Here is a 19,657-nt window from a genome sequence, read left to right on the forward strand (position 1 = left end):
AGCAGGAAGTACGCATCACTTATGCGAAAGCTCATCGTAAGTGAAACAATAAGTAAATCAAGGGATATCTATGTGGAGCATCTCACGGACGTCAGACAGGAGAACTGGTAAATTTAACATGGACTCACTGAACTATCCGATTAAGTGTTCACAAAGTACAAACCCCCGAAATATGTAAGTAGAAAGAAAAACCTAGTATGTTGTACATAAGTGCTTGGTTCTGAAAATAGTTGTTGTACATATCTGCTTCGCTCTGTAAATAATTGTAAATAGAAAATTAATGTATAATAGAATTCTAAAATGATATTTCTGCCACGCAAATATCATTCTTCTGTAAAGTGGCCAAAAATATTGTTCAATAAAAAACATCTGTTCTTATCAGCTTAATATCTGATACGACGTCGACATGACGTCAAGATATTAAACTAATTTTTGCAGATAGGCTTGTGGTTAGGAATTTATTCCGCCCTCGCCACGGGTTGGCCTGCTATGGCACTACTTGCAGGATACGGCCCACAATATATCCAAAAAGCAGAAACTTCACTCACCCACTGCATCCTCAGGAAAACGTCCTTTTAAAATGGCCCCTTCAAATTTCAGAAAACCGAAGGTCTGACAACATCATACCTTTGTACGAGTGTGCGGCGACCTGCCTTTTTTTTAACTTGCTATTGCTCGGGCCCCTCGTTCTTTTCCTCGGAATGGGAACATTCTGGAGCCTCGGGTTTAACCCTCGTTCTTTTCAGTGTCAAGTTCTGGTTTCTGTAAATACGAAGTTTTATTCGTATTTACAGAAATCCCATAAAATCCACATTTTTTTCCCCGTACTGTTAACAACTTACTCATTCTGTCTGACTGATTGAAGGAAGATCGGCCTCGAAATATCACTCAAATTTCATTTGCAGTAACATTTTTGTCTCATTTCATGTAAGTTTGAGAGAATTCCTATTCACATTTGCCAGATCTTTCCCACTACAGCGCGCGTATACACATTGCTTCTTTCAACACACGAGCCTTTTTATTGTAAATAACTCTCAAAAGGGTGTAAAATGTTTGTAGGCACACTGCAGCAACAAAGATTTTTCTGTCTGTTTCCTAATGTTTTGTTTGTCTCTGTATGATTTCTAAACGCCAGCTAATTGTAATGGTCTACAATTATTGTTAAGGATTGTTGTATTTATGTTTTTATTCATTCATTCATTTATTTTGTTGGCACATTAATATTAACAAACGGGAAAATGCCAATCGATGGCTGCACTATGCAGGAAGCAGTTTATTCTGAGTTTTGAGATGGCTTGCCCGCCACTAGTGTGGAAGTGTAGAATACAAAGTAATCATTAATTGTAAATTAAAAAGTACTGTTTTATTGTACATATTACAAATGAATTTGTAAAGTGTTTTTTGTAATTTTTCTGTTTGTTTAATTGTTTTAAGTTCCTAATATTTCACTCTGTGTTTTCAAGTGCAACGTTTGAACTGAAGAGAGAGAGAGAGTATCTCTGAGTTGGAAACCATGTGCTGGACTGTGCATGTCGAGTTTGTGTCAATCAAACTCTGGCATTATGTAATGCAGTTTTGGCTGATAAATTTTACTGTCTCAATATTTGTTTAATCACAAAAAATAATTTCTTCCCAAGCATGGGCATTCGATAACTCCAGGAATATTTATTTATTTATTTTTGGTTTTGCTATTTTTATTGCCTTTGTAATTACATTTGTTTTATATTCACCTGCAGTGAAGAATGAGATTTTTCGGAGGAGGAAGCTACTCCAGAGAAATGAACACTTTCATGAATATTTCATTGTCCTCTTTTCCCATCTGAAAAAAAATTGAGAAAATACGAGAATATTATGTTGCATGGTGCATAAGCTTATAAAAGCTGGAGGAAAACACCGGAATTCAGTTGTTTACTTACTGCTGTTATTGACTGTAGCGATTTCGCGTTGAGATCGGATTAACTTTTTCTACTTTGAATTTTGTTCCGGCCAACGTTTCCGTAAAACGTCCAATATAACTACTGTAAGTTATTGCGATATTGTAGAAATATCTGTGAGGATATTTCAGCATTGTGGTTCATTTGCTGTAGTAAGAATAAAATTTGCAATTGAATCTTGAATGAAATGAACTTTTGACGTCCTTGGCTTTTTAAAACTAGCCCCGCCCAAGGAGGAGGGGACTGACGCCTCCAGAATGGGAACATTAGAAAGGACCGCAAATTGATCCACTTGACTAGACAGAAATTGGTCATCCTTGTACACCTCTTTTTTTGTAACACAGGAGGAGGATGAAATAACGACATATCATAAAAACCCCCAAGCAGCACTCGCTAACCTGAGTCTTCTGCACCCCCTTCTCCCCCTGCACGAATGCTCAGGACTTTTGAAATATGAAAAATTGAAAGTGAATTCATCACGCCAGAGAATTCTGCATCGCTTCTCGGCCTTTTGGCTAAGATCAAAGTGTAGTATCTGTTCTTATCAGCTTAATTTGTGCACTTATTTTATTTTTACTTTTACAGTGGTGACTATGCTGATGGACTAACTTCACTCTTCTGGAGGGCGGAGCTAAGGCGGAGCCAACGCGGTCTGTAAGTATGTTTTTTGCTTTATTTCCCTCTTTTCCCATTGACGCTTGATGGTTCGAATACGTTCTTCACTTGCGTTCAATGGGGCCCTTTCCTGTCCCCTGCGAGCGAGCAGGTTGCCTGTGAGTGAGCGGTTCTTTCCCGTCTCCACTGAATAAGCTGCGTGCAGCTTACTTTGGTGTTTGTACGGGTCTCTCCTTTCCCTCCCCTTTTCTTTCTGTCTCGGCTGTTTTACAGTTCTTTCAGTAAGGAAGTGGTCTCTTTTCTATTACTTCTCGCTTTTCATTTCGGAAAGCACTGCTTGCAGTGTCTTTCTCGTTGTGATTAGCTCTTTTCTTCCTCTCCGCTACCCTACCCTTTGTGGTGGGCGTGTATACTCCTTCGTTTCTTCCTCTTCGCTCTGTCTTCTTATCCTCCTCGACCCGTCTCTCTCTTCTCCCTTCCTATTTTTTTTTTTAAGGTCGACCCTTGGTTCCGTCGAACGCTCTTGCTCTCTGGTGCGGCTTTGATCTTGCCAGTTCTACTTGTCTGTGCCCTGTCTGTGACTCCCATGCAGGTATGTCTTCACAAGACCTTCCAGTGCCTGAGAGGCCTCCTCGGATTCGCTCTCCGACTGCTCCTGGATTACCGCCGATGCCTACGACGCCACTTCTGGTGCCGGTTGATGACTATGCTTCGTGGAAGTCCCCTGCGCGACCTTCATCTTCCAGTGTTGTTCACACGCCTGCAACTGATGCCACGCCCCCTGCTGGTACTTCATGCTCTGTGCCTAGTCGACATGTGGCTGCTTCCGTCACAACGTCTGGACCACCCCTGCTGCGAAGTGGTCACCTGCGCCAGCTGCTTGCGAGAATCACTGCTAAGACTCCCTCACCGGTCCTTTCCCACGCTGAAACCTTGCTACTGGGCCCTTCATCCAGTGCTGTGACTGACACATCGCCTCGCTTGGCTTCCTCACATGCTTGCCTGGATGATGACCGTGTTCCTGTCGGGACTCCTGACTGCCATTCGGAGTTTTCTTGCTATGTTTGCGGTATGATCTTCTCGAATGCGAAACGCCTGCAGACTCACATGCTGACGCATGACTCCGCCCACTCTGGGACTGTTCAGACGACTGTTGACACTGTTTCTGACCTGCCTGCTCACTCTCCTGTTTGCCATCATACGCGTGCTCGTGCAGCCGCCGGCCATGCATGCTCCTCCCTCACTTCGCCGCCTGCCATGGTTCTTTCCGCTGCTGCCTCGTCGTCCACAGATACGCCCTGCTTGCATCAGGAATCTGCGCCTGCCGGTCAGCCTACTTCTGGGACTCCTGCTTCCATGACTCTGCCTCACCTGGTTTCCTGCACCCCTGAAGATGCTTCGGTTCCTACATCTCCGACTTTTCCGTGTCCTGAATGTGGTAGACCCTGCCTGAACAAGAAGCAGTTACGTTTCCACAGATATCGTCGTCATGGACTGACCAGGCTCTCTGCCTCTCCGGGAGAGAATGACTTTACCGATGTTGGTACTTCTTCGCTACCTGCTTCTAATGCACTTCGCGACACCAGCACATCACCGTCCACCTCGTTGGAGCCTCCTCCTATTGGACCGCAGGGCCCGCCGTCTACATGCCGTATCGACTCCTTTCTTCATCTGGTCTTCCCCGTCAAAGATGTCTTCGATTGCCCGGAGGTGAACTGCCGTCTTCAGTTCAAGTGTGCTTCTTGGTCCCGGATGAAGAAGTCTCTTGTACGTCACCTTCTTCAAGAGCATCAGCTTCCCATTCTGACGACCATGAAATGGTGTTGTCTCTGCTCATCGTTGCTCGTTAACAAGGTTTCCACGCACTCCTATTTTAGAGACTCTCCCACTGTGATCCCGTCCGGTGCCTCCTTTAGCTGGAAATGTTCGGAATGCTCGTTTTCCTGCCCATCCAAGAAGGGACTCTTCAATCACGTCTCGTTTCATCAACGGGCTTCCCGAAATGCTGAGTCGAATGCCATTCCCCTTCCTCGGCCTGTGTCTCAAAGATCAAGGACTACGCGTCGGCCTCCACTGACCACCTCCATGTCACGCGCTCCTGCCGCTACCACGCCTGTCGTCAGTGACTCCAGCACGACTCCTCCGCCTGTCGTTGATGTTCCCCCTGCTCTTTCTTCAGCTTCTGTGCCGTTTCCGACTTGTTCTGGCCCCATCCCGCCTCCATGCCCGTCTGGAGTGTCCGACCTGTTTGCTGTGCCTGCCCACACTTCGCCAGCCCAGACGCTCACTACTGGCTCCACCTCTCCTCCTGCTCAGGACTTCGTCGCTCCTGCCCGGATCATTGGGACTCCCTCTCTGCAGACCTCGCCTTCAGGCTCTTCGCCTGCTCTCTCTCTTTCCGCTCCCATGGATGACACTTTGTTGGATTTCCAGCCTGATTCTGACTCTGTCCCGCCTCCTGGGACTGCAGAAGATTCACCTCCGATCTCGTCCACTGATGTCTTGCTGCCACCCGAGTCGCCGCTTCTACAATTTAATGACACTCTCACCCGCCTTCTGACTTCGCCTGTGAATGATGAGTCCTGGTCTGAGTTCGTGGTCTGCCTCGACTACATCATCTCTTCTTCTGCAGAGTTTGTGAAGCTCCCGCCTCCTGTGCCTTTCTCGGGCTCTGTTGCCAGACGCCCTCCTGATGCTTCCAATCCTCGAGTTATCCAGCGGATTTATCGTACTAACAGAAGAAGAGCTCTTCGATTGATCACTTCTAACTCTTCCTCCTTCTGCTCCATCCCTGCTGAAGTACTTGCTTCCTACTTCACTGACAAGTACTCCCATCGTGATGCCGATGTTACAATCTTCACTCAGTGCCCTGCGGATCGCCCTCCTCTGGACTGGTCACCGTTTTCTCCAATGGAAGTTCGTTCTAAACTCCTTGCCTGTGAGAATTCTGCGCCCGGCCCTGACCGGCTCTCTTTTCTGCATTGGAAGGAAGTTGATCCTGATTGTAAAGCTCTATGTGCCATCTTCAACATCTGCATGAAGTTCAAGAAGATTCTTCCTGCCTGGAAGTTATCTCGCACCTTCATGATCCACAAGCATGGTGACGCAGATAATATTGACAACTGGAGACCCATCGCCCTGAGTTCTTCTATATCCAGACTCTTTGCCGGCTGCTTGGCTCGTCGCCTGTCGAACTGGTTGTCATCCAATGATGTGCTTAGTCCGTGCCAGAAGGGCTTTATGGCTCATGATGGAGTATTCGAGCACAACTTCATTGTCAGCAGTCAGCTACAGCTTACCCGACGTTCCAGATCCAGTCTCTGCCTCGCTTCCTTAGATATTTCGAATGCCTTCGGTTCCGTCTCTCACTTGGCCATCTTCTCTGCTCTCGCCTCCTCTGGAGTTGGTGAGGACTTTGTCTCTCTGATCAAGTCTTTTTACAGTGGATCGAGCACTACCTTTCTCTCCAGTGATGGTACGTCTGGCCCTGTGGACATCAATGCCGGTGTACGCCAAGGATGCCCCCTTAGTGGTCTCTTGTTCAATCTTGTTATTGACCCTGTCCTGCGCAGTATTGACACTTCGTCATCTGTTCCGCCCATCCTGGCATACGCTGACGATATCCTTCTGCTGGCCCCATCTCCTGACATCTTGCAAGAAAATCTCCACAGAGTTCATGCTGCCTGCACAAGACTTGGTCTCGCCCTTAACCCCAGGAAGTGTTGCTCCTTACACTTCTCTGCTGTCCGCAGATCAAGGGTTCTTCCGACCACCTTTTGCATTGACAGTACTCCCATCCCTGTCCTTAAGGAATGCGACTTCTTCAGGTTTCTGGGAAAGCCAATTGGGTTCCATCTCCCCCCCGCTCGTGCTCAGCTCCGGGACTTCCTCTCTCTGGCCCAAGACATTGTGAATTCCAAGCTTGCTCCGTGGCAACGGATCAACGCCCTAAAGACCTTCTTCTTTCCTTCGCTCCTCTTTCACATGAGAACATCTCAGCTCTCGAAGGGGGACTGGAAGAAGATAGATGACTTCCTGAAGCCTGCCATCAAGCGTACCCTTAATCTTCCTCCGGAAGCCTCCAACAATTATCTTTATGGTCTTTCCGGACAGGGTGCTTTTGGGATTCCAATCGCTGCCGAGGATGCTGACATTGCTGCTGTGGATGGAGCTTTCAAGTTACTCTGCTCCAAGGACCCCCTGGTTCGCCAACTTGCCTGGGACGATCTGCGAAACTACATCAAGGCACGGATTCATCTTGAGCCCTCCCCAGCACTTGTCAGTCAGTTCCTTTCCGCCTCGGACGAAGCTCCGTTCACGGCCACCTGCAACCCCATCTCTTCTCTTTGGTCCGCCGCACGTGCTGCCTCGCGCCGTCTTCACGTTTCCTGGACACTGGATGCTGATGGCTCTCCTTCCATCTCCTGTGGGACGTCCACCATCTTCCCCAGTGGCAGAAATACCATCTTCAGCTCCTTTCGGCACCTCAGAAGGTCATCCAGGCTCCAGGATCTTATTCAGCTTCCAAATCAAGGAAAGGCCATGGAGTGTGTCTCCGCTGCGCCGGCTAGTTCACACTTTTTCCAAGATGGTTCCTTTCTGCGCTTCGCCGACTGGAGGTTTGTTCATCGTGCCAGGCTTAACCTGGTACCTTTGAATGCTGCCAAGCCCTGGGATCGTTCACGCAGGGGATGTCGCCGCTGCCGTTGCCCCGATGAGACCCTTCCACATGTTCTTGGGCATTGCATGAGGAACTCCAGAATCTACCAGCAACGTCATAACGCTATCGTCAAAAGGATAAAAGACGCCGCTTCCGGAAGATGGCACGTACTACATGAAAACCAGACCGTTGCCGGGACTTCCCTCAAGCCTGACCTTGTGTTGTCCAAGGATGACTGCTGCATTATTATTGACGTCACAGTCCCCTTTGAAAACCGGAGGCAAGCTTTTCGGGACGCTAGGAAGGCCAAGGAGGACAAATATCTTCCCCTCGTCGACCTCTTTCGCCGTTCCTACCGAAGTGTTCGCGTCGAAGCTATCATTGTTGGTATGCTCGGATCATGGGACCCAGAAAACGACAAGATCATCAGGAGACTATGCTCAAATAAATATGCAAACCTGATGAGAAAACTCATCGTCAGCGAGACGATAAGACATTCCAGGGATATATACATCGAACATCTTACCGGAATTCGCCAGACCCAGCAGACAAATTAAAGATGGACACTCCTGAAAAAGTTATACTACATGTATATACTGTGTGGAACTGTACACATCACATCTGTAAATATTCTTTGTTTAATGTAAATATCTAATCTAAATTTTGACAATTTTTTTATAATTTCTCTTTATCTTACTCATGCTATTATTATCAAAATCGCACTGCGTGCGTTATTGTCTGATGTGCCATGATCAGAACAATAGCTTTGTAAAATGGCATGAAATATTGAAAATATAAAAAATCTGTTCTTATCAGCTTAATATCTGATACGACGTCGACATGACGTCAAGATATTAAACTAATTTTTGCAGATAGGCTTGTGGTTAGGAATTTATTCCGCCCTCGCCACGGGTTGGCCTGCTATGGCACTACTTGCAGGATACGGCCCACAATATATCCAAAAAGCAGAAACTTCACTCACCCACTGCATCCTCAGGAAAACGTCCTTTTAAAATGGCCCCTTCAAATTTCAGAAAACCGAAGGTCTGACAACATCATACCTTTGTACGAGTGTGCGGCGACCTGCCTTTTTTTTAACTCGGGCCCCTCGTTCTTTTCCTCGGAATGGGAACATTCTGGAGCCTCGGGTTTAACCCTCGTTCTTTTCAGTGTCAAGTTCTGGTTTCTGTAAATACGAAGTTTTATTCGTATTTACAGAAATCCCATAAAATCCACATTTCTTTCCCCGTACTGTTAACAACTTACTCATTCTGTCTGACTGATTGAAGGAAGATCGGCCTCGAAATATCACTCAAATTTCATTTGCAGTAACATTTTTGTCTCATTTCATGTAAGTTTGAGAGAATTCCTATTCACATTTGCCAGATCTTTCCCACTACAGCGCGCGTATACACATTGCTTCTTTCAACACACGAGCCTTTTTATTGTAAATAACTCTCAAAAGGGTGTAAAATGTTTGTAGGCACACTGCAGCAACAAAGATTTTTCTGTCTGTTTCCTAATGTTTTGTTTGTCTCTGTATGATTTCTAAACGCCAGCTAATTGTAATGGTCTACAATTATTGTTAAGGATTGTTGTATTTATGTTTTTATTCATTCATTCATTTATTTTGTTGGCACATTAATATTAACAAACGGGAAAATGCCAATCGATGGCTGCACTATGCAGGAAGCAGTTTATTCTGAGTTTTGAGATGGCTTGCCCGCCACTAGTGTGGAAGTGTAGAATACAAAGTAATCACTAATTGTAAATTAAAAAGTACTGTTTTATTGTACATATTACAAATGAATTTGTAAAGTGTTTTTTGTAATTTTTCTGTTTGTTTAATTGTTTTAAGTTCCTAATATTTCACTCTGTGTTTTCAAGTGCAACGTTTGAACTGAAGAGAGAGAGAGAGTATCTCTGAGTTGGAAACCATGTGCTGGACTGTGCATGTCGAGTTTGTGTCAATCAAACTCTGGCATTATGTAATGCAGTTTTGGCTGATAAATTTTACTGTCTCAATATTTGTTTAATCACAAAAAATAATTTCTTCCCAAGCATGGGCATTCGATAACTCCAGGAATATTTATTTATTTATTTTTGGTTTTGCTATTTTTATTGCCTTTGTAATTACATTTGTTTTATATTCACCTGCAGTGAAGAATGAGATTTTTCGGAGGAGGAAGCTACTCGAGAGAAATGAACACTTTCATGAATATTTCATTGTCCTCTTTTCCCATCTGAAAAAAAATTGAGAAAATACGAGAATATTATGTTGCATGGTGCATAAGCTTATAAAAGCTGGAGGAAAACACCGGAATTCAGTTGTTTACTTACTGCTGTTATTGACTGTAGCGATTTCGCGTTGAGATCGGATTAACTTTTTCTACTTTGAATTTTGTTCCGGCCAACGTTTCCGTAAAACGTCCAATATAACTACTGTAAGTTATTGCGATATTGTAGAAATATCTGTGAGGATATTTCAGCATTGTGGTTCATTTGCTGTAGTAAGAATAAAATTTGCAATTGAATCTTGAATGAAATGAACTTTTGACGTCCTTGGCTTTTTAAAACTAGCCCCGCCCAAGGAGGAGGGGACTGACGCCTCCAGAATGGGAACATTAGAAAGGACCGCAAAATGATCCACTTGACTAGACAGAAATTGGTCATCCTTGTACACCTCTTTTTTTGTAACACAGGAGGAGGATGAAATAACGACATATCATAAAAAACCCCCAAGCAGCACTCGCTAACCTGAGTCTTCTGCACCCCCTTCTCCCCCTGCACGAATGCTCAGGACTTTTGAAATATGAAAAATTGAAAGTGAATTCATCACGCCAGAGAATTCTGCATCGCTTCTCGGCCTTTTGGCTAAGATCAAAGTGTAGTATCTGTTCTTATCAGCTTAATATCTGATACGACGTCGACATGACGTCAAGATATTAAACTAATTTTTGCAGATAGGCTTGTGGTTAGGAATTTATTCCGCCCTCGCCACGGGTTGGCCTGCTATGGCACTATTTGCAGGATACGGCCCACAATATATCCAAAAAGCAGAAACTTCACTCACCCACTGCATCCTCAGGAAAACGTCCTTTTAAAATGGCCCCTTCAAATTTCAGAAAACCGAAGGTCTGACAACATCATACCTTTGTACGAATGTGCGGCGACCTGCCTTTTTTTTAACTTGCTATTGCTCGGGACCCTCGTTCTTTTCCTCGGAATGGGAACATTCTGGAGCCTCGGGTTTAACCCTCGTTCTTTTCAGTGTCAAGTTCTGGTTTCTGTAAATACGAAGTTTTATTCGTATTTACAGAAATCCCATAAAATCCACATTTTTTTCCCCGTACTGTTAACAACTTACTCATTCTGTCTGACTGATTGAAGGAAGATCGGCCTCGAAATATCACTCAAATTTCATTTGCAGTAACATTTTTGTCTCATTTCATGTAAGTTTGAGAGAATTCCTATTCACATTTGCCAGATCTTTCCCACTACAGCGCGCGTATACACATTGCTTCTTTCAACACACGAGCCTTTTTATTGTAAATAACTCTCAAAAGGGTGTAAAATGTTTGTAGGCACACTGCAGCAACAAAGATTTTTCTGTCTGTTTCCTAATGTTTTGTTTGTCTCTGTATGATTTCTAAACGCCAGCTAATTGTAATGGTCTACAATTATTGTTAAGGATTGTTGTATTTATGTTTTTATTCATTCATTCATTTATTTTGTTGGCACATTAATATTAACAAACGGGAAAATGCCAATAGATGGCTGCACTATGCAGGAAGCAGTTTATTCTGAGTTTTGAGATGGCTTGCCCGCCACTAGTGTGGAAGTGTAGAATACAAAGTAATCATTAATTGTAAATTAAAAAGTACTGTTTTATTGTACATATTACAAATGAATTTGTAAAGTGTTTTTTGTAATTTTTCTGTTTGTTTAATTGTTTTAAGTTCCTAATATTTCACTCTGTGTTTTCAAGTGCAACGTTTGAACTGAAGAGAGAGAGAGAGTATCTCTGAGTTGGAAACCATGTGCTGGACTGTGCATGTCGAGTTTGTGTCAATCAAACTCTGGCATTATGTAATGCAGTTTTGGCTGATAAATTTTACTGTCTCAATATTTGTTTAATCACAAAAAATAATTTCTTCCCAAGCATGGGCATTCGATAACTCCAGGAATATTTATTTATTTATTTTTGGTTTTGCTATTTTTATTGCCTTTGTAATTACATTTGTTTTATATTCACCTGCAGTGAAGAATGAGATTTTTCGGAGGAGGAAGCTACTCCAGAGAAATGAACACTTTCATGAATATTTCATTGTCCTCTTTTCCCATCTGAAAAAAAATTGAGAAAATACGAGAATATTATGTTGCATGGTGCATAAGCTTATAAAAGCTGGAGGAAAACACCGGAATTCAGTTGTTTACTTACTGCTGTTATTGACTGTAGCGATTTCGCGTTGAGATCGGATTAACTTTTTCTACTTTGAATTTTGTTCCGGCCAACGTTTCCGTAAAACGTCCAATATAACTACTGTAAGTTATTGCGATATTGTAGAAATATCTGTGAGGATATTTCAGCATTGTGGTTCATTTGCTGTAGTAAGAATAAAATTTGCAATTGAATCTTGAATGAAATGAACTTTTGACGTCCTTGGCTTTTTAAAACTAGCCCCGCCCAAGGAGGAGGGGACTGACGCCTCCAGAATGGGAACATTAGAAAGGACCGCAAAATGATCCACTTGACTAGACAGAAATTGGTCATCCTTGTACACCTCTTTTTTTGTAACACAGGAGGAGGATGAAATAACGACATATCATAAAAAACCCCCAAGCAGCACTCGCTAACCTGAGTCTTCTGCACCCCCTTCTCCCCCTGCACGAATGCTCAGGACTTTTGAAATATGAAAAATTGAAAGTGAATTCATCACGCCAGAGAATTCTGCATCGCTTCTCGGCCTTTTGGCTAAGATCAAAGTGTAGTAAATCGGTCGAGTTACCGATACTTTTTCATCTTTTTTGGTCACTTCTTACTGTTTTTACAGGTAGACTGGTGGTTAAAGATGTTTCCTGTTTCTAGGCCTCGCCCACCGCCGAGGCCCCGCCCACCGCCTGGAGTTCGGAGCCCTGGAAGACGCTCACCGCCTCCTGAAGCCAGTTTTGGTGTCCTGGATGCCGGAGCAGGTTCCCATACGGTGCATGGAGTCCCTGGAGACGTTCCTGTTGTAGCTGTTGACCGTGGAGTGCCTGCCGTTCCCGCTGGAGGTCCTGTTGCTGGATCCATTGGAACCTGTTCCCGTGCTGTTCATGGAGTCCCTGGAGCAGCTGTTGACCATGAAGTGCCCGCCGTTCCCGCTGGAGCTATCCCTGGATCCAATGGAGTCGTCCCTCTTGCTCCGGGATCAGCCGCTGATGCTTCCCAAGCCATCCCTGGATCTATTGGAGCCTCTCCTGGTGCGCCTGATGCAGAAGCTGAGGCCCCCGGATTGTCTGAGGCCATTCCTGCCTACCCTGGAGCTTCTGAAGACATCCCTGTGACGGCCGGAGCCTTCCCGGTTGCATCTGTCCCTGGATTGATCCAATCCGTTCCGGCTACTTCCCAAGTCGCCGCTGCAGACCATGGATCCTCCGATGGAAACTCTTGTGTCGTCGCTGGATCTGCCGGAGCTATTCCTGCCCTTGGAGCGAGTGCCTCTCCCGAAATTGCCACTGGAGGTTCCAGAGCTGTTCCTGCATCTTCTAGTGCCACTGCTCATCCTGGAGTCGCCGCTGTGGTCCCTAGTGCCACGCCTTGCCTGCCCGGAGCCGGCTCGTCTGCCAGGAGTGTGCCCACCTACTACTACGGGAGTATCGCCACTAGTGAAGCCACGCCCACCGGGTCGTCCTCCTTGCCCAGACACGTGCCAGCTTTCGTTACACCCTCTGGACCGCCCCTTTCCAAAGGTGGACACTTACGCCAACTGTTGGATAGAATTCAAGCCAAGACTTCTGGCTGCACACCGCTCCTACCTGTGGTCACTTGTCAACCTAGTGAACGAAGGACACCAGAAGGTTCATCACTCGCCAAGTCTGCTCACACGTCCTCCTCTGCCAAGGACACGCCCACCACACCCCAGTCTACATTCGCATGCTACGTCTGCGGATTGGAGTGTACGAGCAGAAGGGGCCTCAGAAGGCATACAAGGACGCACGTGCAGGAGAAAGACAGTCAGCTCCACCCACCTCCTGACAGAAGGGTAGCTGCGAGCATTCCTGGGTCATTGATCTCGCCCGTATGTCATCATACACGGGCTCGGACGGCGGCTGGTCATGCCTGCTCATCGAACACACTCACGATCTCACCCCCACGCACTTACGCTGAAGCTCTTTCTTCGCCATCCATGAGAGAGAGTTCTGCTCATCCTGCTTCAACCGGTCCTCTCTGCGCAGTGATCACCTCCACCGCGGGGACGGAGTCTCTGACGTCCAACGTACCTGCTAAATCCAAGGTGTTTCCTGCGGAGAACACAAGGAACTTGCTGCCACCTTCGGAGACGTCAATCCCGTCGACACCATACTTCACCCTCCCGACCAGGAATTCTACTCCCACCGTCATACCTGGACCAAAGACTAATGCTTCCACACCTCAACTGGCGTCTGCCGTCACCTGCCCGGATTGTGGTCGCTCCTGCCTGAATAAGAAACAGTTGCGGTCCCATCGTCACCTCCGTCACAGACGGGCTCCGCCTCCCACCTCTCCTGGAGACGATGACTTTTTCTCCTCAACTCCTGAGACACTGACTGACGCCGCTTCTTCACCGCCCGCTGCTCCTGCACCAGGCCCCGTCCACACGGACTGCACTGCCTCTGGCTCAACAGACGCTGCTCCTCAACCTGCTTTAACTGCCACTGTCCCGGTGACCACTTCGCCTAGTAAAGACCTACCTGGTGAATCCGATGTCGCACCTCAAGTACCCTGCCAGACACGCTTGGATACTACCTCCAGCGCTGGAGACACGACTGATGCGGACGTCCTCATCCTATGCCTCACTCCCTCAGAAAGGACTGATCTGCTCTCTACTGAATTGCCCGCACCAGACAGCAATGTAATACGCTCACATGCTGCTACGACTTCTACTGAGCAAATTGCACCTGGCCCACGTCCTAGCAGGCCATTGCAGAACCTGTCAGTGAGGGAGCCTTTGCCTATGCCCACTCATGTGGAGAATCATGAGTCCTGCCCAGAGACATCCTGCCGACGTGACTCTATTGTCCATCTACTCTTCCCGATGCAAGACACACTCCACTGCACCGAAAGGGACTGCCATAGGACATTCCATTCGAAACGCTGGACCCAACTCCGCCACTCGCTCTGCAGACACCTCTTGTACACACATGGCATAGATGTTGCTAGCACTCGGAACTGGTGTGCACACTGCCTATTGCCCATCGCCGTTAAGGTCTCGACCCATCAATGCTTTAGAGACCGGCCCGTAGTCGTCGAATCGGGCATTCAACATCGTTGGAGATGTACCCAGTGCGACTTCTCATGCCAAACACGGGGTGGATTCCTTAACCACCAAGCACGCCACCGACGTGAACGGCAGCGCTTACTCCAGCCACCTCTAGTGACGCCTCTCCTTCCCTCCACCTCGGCAAGACGACAGGCACGGACTGCACGATTCCGTACATCTCGCCAAGATGATGCTAGAACTGATGGACCTTCCACTGCCTACCAATCGACAAGTGCAACAGACCCTAATACCTTGCCCTATCAAGAGGATGCCGCACCTCCAGGAACAGACATGAGGACTACCCCACAGGTTGATGCGCCTTTGACTGACAATCTGGGAACCAACCCTTCCTTTGAAGAACACTCCCCGGAGCCGTCCTTCCCGGATTCGCCTTCACCTACCGGTCCTACAGTTACACCCGACTCACCGGTTCCAGAAGCCGTATCGGATGATGCCGAGAGATCTCCACTGGGTGGTGTAGAAATACAAGTCACGTCCCCCCTTGAACACTTCGTAGAACGACTGGAAGAGTTTTCCGACCCGATGACCACTGAGCAGTGGGATGCCTTTTCCACGTTACTTGACGAGATCTTGATGGCCGCCGCGAGTGCAGTTCGTCTTCCTCCCGCTAGCGAGGATGTAACTGGAAACAACAACAATTCCGCCAAGATACGTGATGACCCAAAGTTGCTCCAGAAACTCTACCGTCGTAACCGACGCAGAGCGGTCCGACTGATTTGCGGGGATGATTCACAGAGATGCCCAATTGGAAGACAGGATATACAAGATCACTTTGCTGCTGCCCTATGCAACAACCGAGTTGACACCTCAGTGTACACCTCACCATCCCCTCTCCCCAGAGAACTTGACCTCTCTCCATTTTCTCCTGCAGAGATCGCAAGGAAACTCTATTCAGCTGAAAACTCGGCACCCGGACACGATCGACTCTCATACAACCATTGGAAGGCCGTTGATCCGGACTGTACAGTACTCGCAGCCATCTTCAACATCTGCTTGAAAGCTAGGAAAGTCCCTGCAGCTTGGAAAGACTCTCGTGCTATCCTGTTACCCAAAGGGGGTGACCCGCATAACATCAAAAACTGGCGTCCTATCTCGCTGAGTGTTACGATTGCCAAGCTGTTCTGTGGTTGCCTGGCACGACGGTTCACTTCTTGGCTCATCGACAACTGCATCCTCTCCCCGTCACAGAAGGGATTTCTACCCTTCGACGGGGTGTTTGAAAATAACTTCGTTGTTCAGCAGAGAATCCAGCTAGCACGGACCAGCCAATCTGACATCTGCCTGGCGTCATTGGACCTATCCAATGCCTTCGGATCCGTGCCCCACGATGCAATTTTTGCTGCGCTTCGAGCCTCTGGAGTTGGGAATCATTTCACCGAGCTGATACAGGAGCTGTACACGGATGCATCCACACGCGTCTTCACAGAGGAAGGCCCCACGGATCCAATTCCAATTGACATCGGAGTACGTCAGGGTTGCCCCCTAAGTGGGCTGTTGTTCAACTTGACCATCAACCCGATACTTGTCGCAGTCCAAGGGCAAAGTCCTCTACACCGCATACTGGCGTATGCCGACGACCTACTGCTACTCGCGCCCTCCCCTGCGGAGCTGCAAACTCAACTCAATCTGACGCACAACCTGGTTGGAAAGCTTGGCCTCTACATCAACCCCAGAAAATGCTTCTCCCTACATATCTCCGGAGCTCGCCCAACGGGTGTCCGCCACTCTCAGTTCTCGATCGACGGCACTGCCATCAGGTGTCTTCGTGAGGGTGAAGGTGAGGAATTTTTGGGGAAACCAATTGGATTCAACCAACCACCGGACATCGAGGCACTCAATACTTACCTACAGAAATGCGAGATGATCCTGAATTCGCCACTTGCTCCCTGGCAGCGCATTGACGCGCTCAAATCCTTTGTGTTTCCATCAATGGATTTTGATATGAGGACGGCCCGGTTGAAGAAAACCGACTGGGCAAAGATTGACTCACATGTGCGCCCGCTACTAAAGAGGACTCTCAACCTACCTCCCGAGGCGGCAAATGAATATCTTTACGGCGCGAAGGAATCTGCATGCTTTGGTATCCCGCTGGCTGCCGAAAGCTCAGATATAGCAAGGATTGACAGCGCTTTCAAGTTGCTCACTTCATTGGACCCTGGGATACAACAGCTCGCTTGGGAGGACCTTACGCGACTTGTAAGTGGACGACTGAAAAGGGTTCCTTCCTTCTCTGAGATTGCAGCTTTCCTTTCGGGATGTGACGAAGACTTTCCCAGGAGCACCTCCAACCCAATTTCATCAGTTTGGTCCGCGGCCAGAAGCGCAGCCCGTCGCCTAAAAGTCACGTGGACAATTTCTGACGACCACACTGTGGAGATCTCTCATGACGGTACCACCATAACAGCCGGCAAGCGACGCCTTGTATTCCGCACCCTGCGGAATGCCATCAAGAAATCCCGCGCAGAGAAACTCATCACTTATCCCAACCAGGGCAAGGCGATGGAATGCGCAGCGGCTGCCAAAGCAAGCTCTCACTTTTTCCGGAACGGGGCATTTAAACGATTCGCCGACTGGCGATTTATACATCGTGCAAGGCTAAACCTCGTCCCCCTGAACGGTGTTCGTCGCAATGTGAATGGCTCCCGTGGCTGCAGAAGATGCAACTTTGAGCTCGAGACCCTCCCGCATGTCCTCTGCCACTGCATGAGATACAGCCGTCTCTACCAAGCGAGGCACAATGCAGTGGTAGAGAGGATTAAAAAGGCAGCCAGTGGAAGGTGGCAGCTCCTCTCCGAGAACCGGCCAGTCAGAGGACTCCCGCTACGCCCGGACATCATCCTAACAAGAGACAACGCATGCCTCATCCTAGACATAACAGTTGCTTTTGACAACCGTCGGTCTTCATTTGATGCTGCTCGCCGAGAGAAGATGAACAAGTACCGTCCGCTAATCGAAGCACTGAAATCTACATACAACGATGTGCGCGTAGAAGCAATTGTAATCGGAGCACTAGGATCATGGGATCCAAACAACGATAAAGTTCTCAGCAGGATCTGCAGCAGGAAGTACGCATCACTTATGCGAAAGCTCATCGTAAGTGAAACAATAAGTAAATCAAGGGATATCTATGTGGAGCATCTCACGGACGTCAGACAGGAGAACTGGTAAATTTAACATGGACTCACTGAACTATCCGATTAAGTGTTCACAAAGTACAAACCCCCGAAATATGTAAGTAGAAAGAAAAACCTAGTATGTTGTACATAAGTGCTTGGTTCTGAAAATAGTTGTTGTACATATCTGCTTCGCTCTGTAAATAATTGTAAATAGAAAATTAATGTATAATAGAATTGTAAAATGATATTTCTGCCACGCAAATATCATTCTTCTGTAAAGTGGCCAAAAATATTGTTCAATAAAAAACATCTGTTCTTATCAGCTTAATATCTGATACGACGTCGACATGACGTCAAGTTATTAAACTAATTTTTGCAGATAGTCTTGTGGTTAGGAATTTATTCCGCCCTCGCCACGGGTTGGCCTGCTATGGCACTACTTGCAGGATACGGCCCACAATATATCCAAAAAGCAGAAACTTCACTCACCCACTGCATCCTCAGGAAAACGTCCTTTTAAAATGGCCCCTTCAAATTTCAGAAAACCGAAGGTCTGACAACATCATACCTTTGTACGAGTGTGCGGCGACCTGCCTTTTTTTTAACTTGCTATTGCTCGGGCCCCTCGTTCTTTTCCTCGGAATGGGAACATTCTGCAGCCTCGGGTTTAACCCTCGTTCTTTTCAGTGTCAAGTTCTGGTTTCTGTAAATACGAAGTTTTATTCGTATTTACAGAAATCCCATAAAATCCACATTTTTTTCCCCGTACTGTTAACAACTTACTCATTCTGTCTGACTGATTGAAGGAAGATCGGCCTCGAAATATCACTCAAATTTCATTTGCAGTAACATTTTTGTCTCATTTCATGTAAGTTTGAGAGAATTCCTATTCACATTTGCCAGATCTTTCCCACTACAGCACGCGTATACACATTGCTTCTTTCAACACACGAGCCTTTTTATTGTAAATAACTCTCAAAAGGGTGTAAAATGTTTGTAGGCACACTGCAGCAACAAACATTTTTCTGTCTGTTTCCTAATGTTTTGTTTGTCTCTGTATGATTTCTAAACGCCAGCTAATTGTAATGGTCTACAATTATTGTTAAGGATTGTTGTATTTATGTTTTTATTCATTCATTCATTTATTTTGTTGGCACATTAATATTAACAAACGGGAAAATGCCAATAGATGGCTGCACTATGCAGGAAGCAGTTTATTCTGAGTTTTGAGATGGCTTGCCCGCCACTAGTGTGGAAGTGTAGAATACAAAGTAATCATTAATTGTAAATTAAAAAGTACTGTTTTATTGTACATATTACAAATGAATTTGTAAAGTGTTTTTTGTAATTTTTCTGTTTGTTTAATTGTTTTAAGTTCCTAATATTTCACTCTGTGCTTTCAAGTGCAACGTTTGAACTGAAGAGAGAGAGAGAGTATCTCTGAGTTGGAAACCATGTGCTGGACTGTGCATGTCGAGTTTGTGTCAATCAAACTCTGGCATTATGTAATGCAGTTTTCGCTGATAAATTTTACTGTCTCAATATTTGTTTAATCACAAAAAATAATTTCTTCCCAAGCATGGGCATTCGATAACTCCAGGAATATTTATTTATTTATTTTTGGTTTTGCTATTTTTATTGCCTTTGTAATTACATTTGTTTTATATTCACCTGCAGTGAAGAATGAGATTTTTCGGAGGAGGAAGCTACTCCAGAGAAATGAACACTTTCATGAATATTTCATTGTCCTCTTTTCCCATCTGAAAAAAAATTGAGAAAATACGAGAATATTATGTTGCATGGTGCATA

General features: G+C 46.2%; 1 protein-coding gene, 2 non-coding genes and 4 pseudogenes across 3 annotated transcripts; all 7 read left to right on the forward strand.

Moving 5' to 3' along the window:
- Window positions 1-348: 348 nt before the first annotated feature.
- LOC146994786 (U2 spliceosomal RNA) lies at window positions 349-522 on the forward strand (annotated as a pseudogene).
- Window positions 523-2,429: 1,907 nt separating this feature from the next.
- On the forward strand, window positions 2,430-2,553 carry LOC146994787 (U2 spliceosomal RNA; annotated as a pseudogene).
- Window positions 2,436-8,047, forward strand: LOC146994788 (uncharacterized). Its single transcript, XM_085826213.1, has one exon. The coding sequence runs from the start codon at window positions 3,144-3,146 to the stop codon at window positions 7,764-7,766; it is 4,623 nt and encodes a 1,540-aa protein (XP_085682339.1). The 5' UTR covers window positions 2,436-3,143; the 3' UTR covers window positions 7,767-8,047.
- LOC146994789 (U2 spliceosomal RNA) lies at window positions 7,970-8,165 on the forward strand. Its single transcript, XR_015044295.1, has one exon. It is a non-coding gene; the product is annotated as a U2 spliceosomal RNA (small nuclear RNA).
- A 1,898-nt stretch (window positions 8,166-10,063) lies between these two features.
- LOC146994790 (U2 spliceosomal RNA) lies at window positions 10,064-10,256 on the forward strand. Its single transcript, XR_015044230.1, has one exon. It is a non-coding gene; the product is annotated as a U2 spliceosomal RNA (small nuclear RNA).
- A 1,908-nt stretch (window positions 10,257-12,164) lies between these two features.
- LOC146994791 (U2 spliceosomal RNA) lies at window positions 12,165-12,314 on the forward strand (annotated as a pseudogene).
- Window positions 12,315-18,137: 5,823 nt separating this feature from the next.
- Window positions 18,138-18,311, forward strand: LOC146994792 (U2 spliceosomal RNA; annotated as a pseudogene).
- The last annotated feature ends 1,346 nt before the right edge of the window (window positions 18,312-19,657 follow it).

This window comes from Stegodyphus dumicola, chromosome 11 (assembly GCF_044657685.1).
Source record: "Stegodyphus dumicola isolate Sdum_Otavi_A_Nest chromosome 11, ASM4465768v1".
Classification (NCBI taxonomy): Eukaryota; Metazoa; Arthropoda; class Arachnida; order Araneae; family Eresidae; genus Stegodyphus; species Stegodyphus dumicola.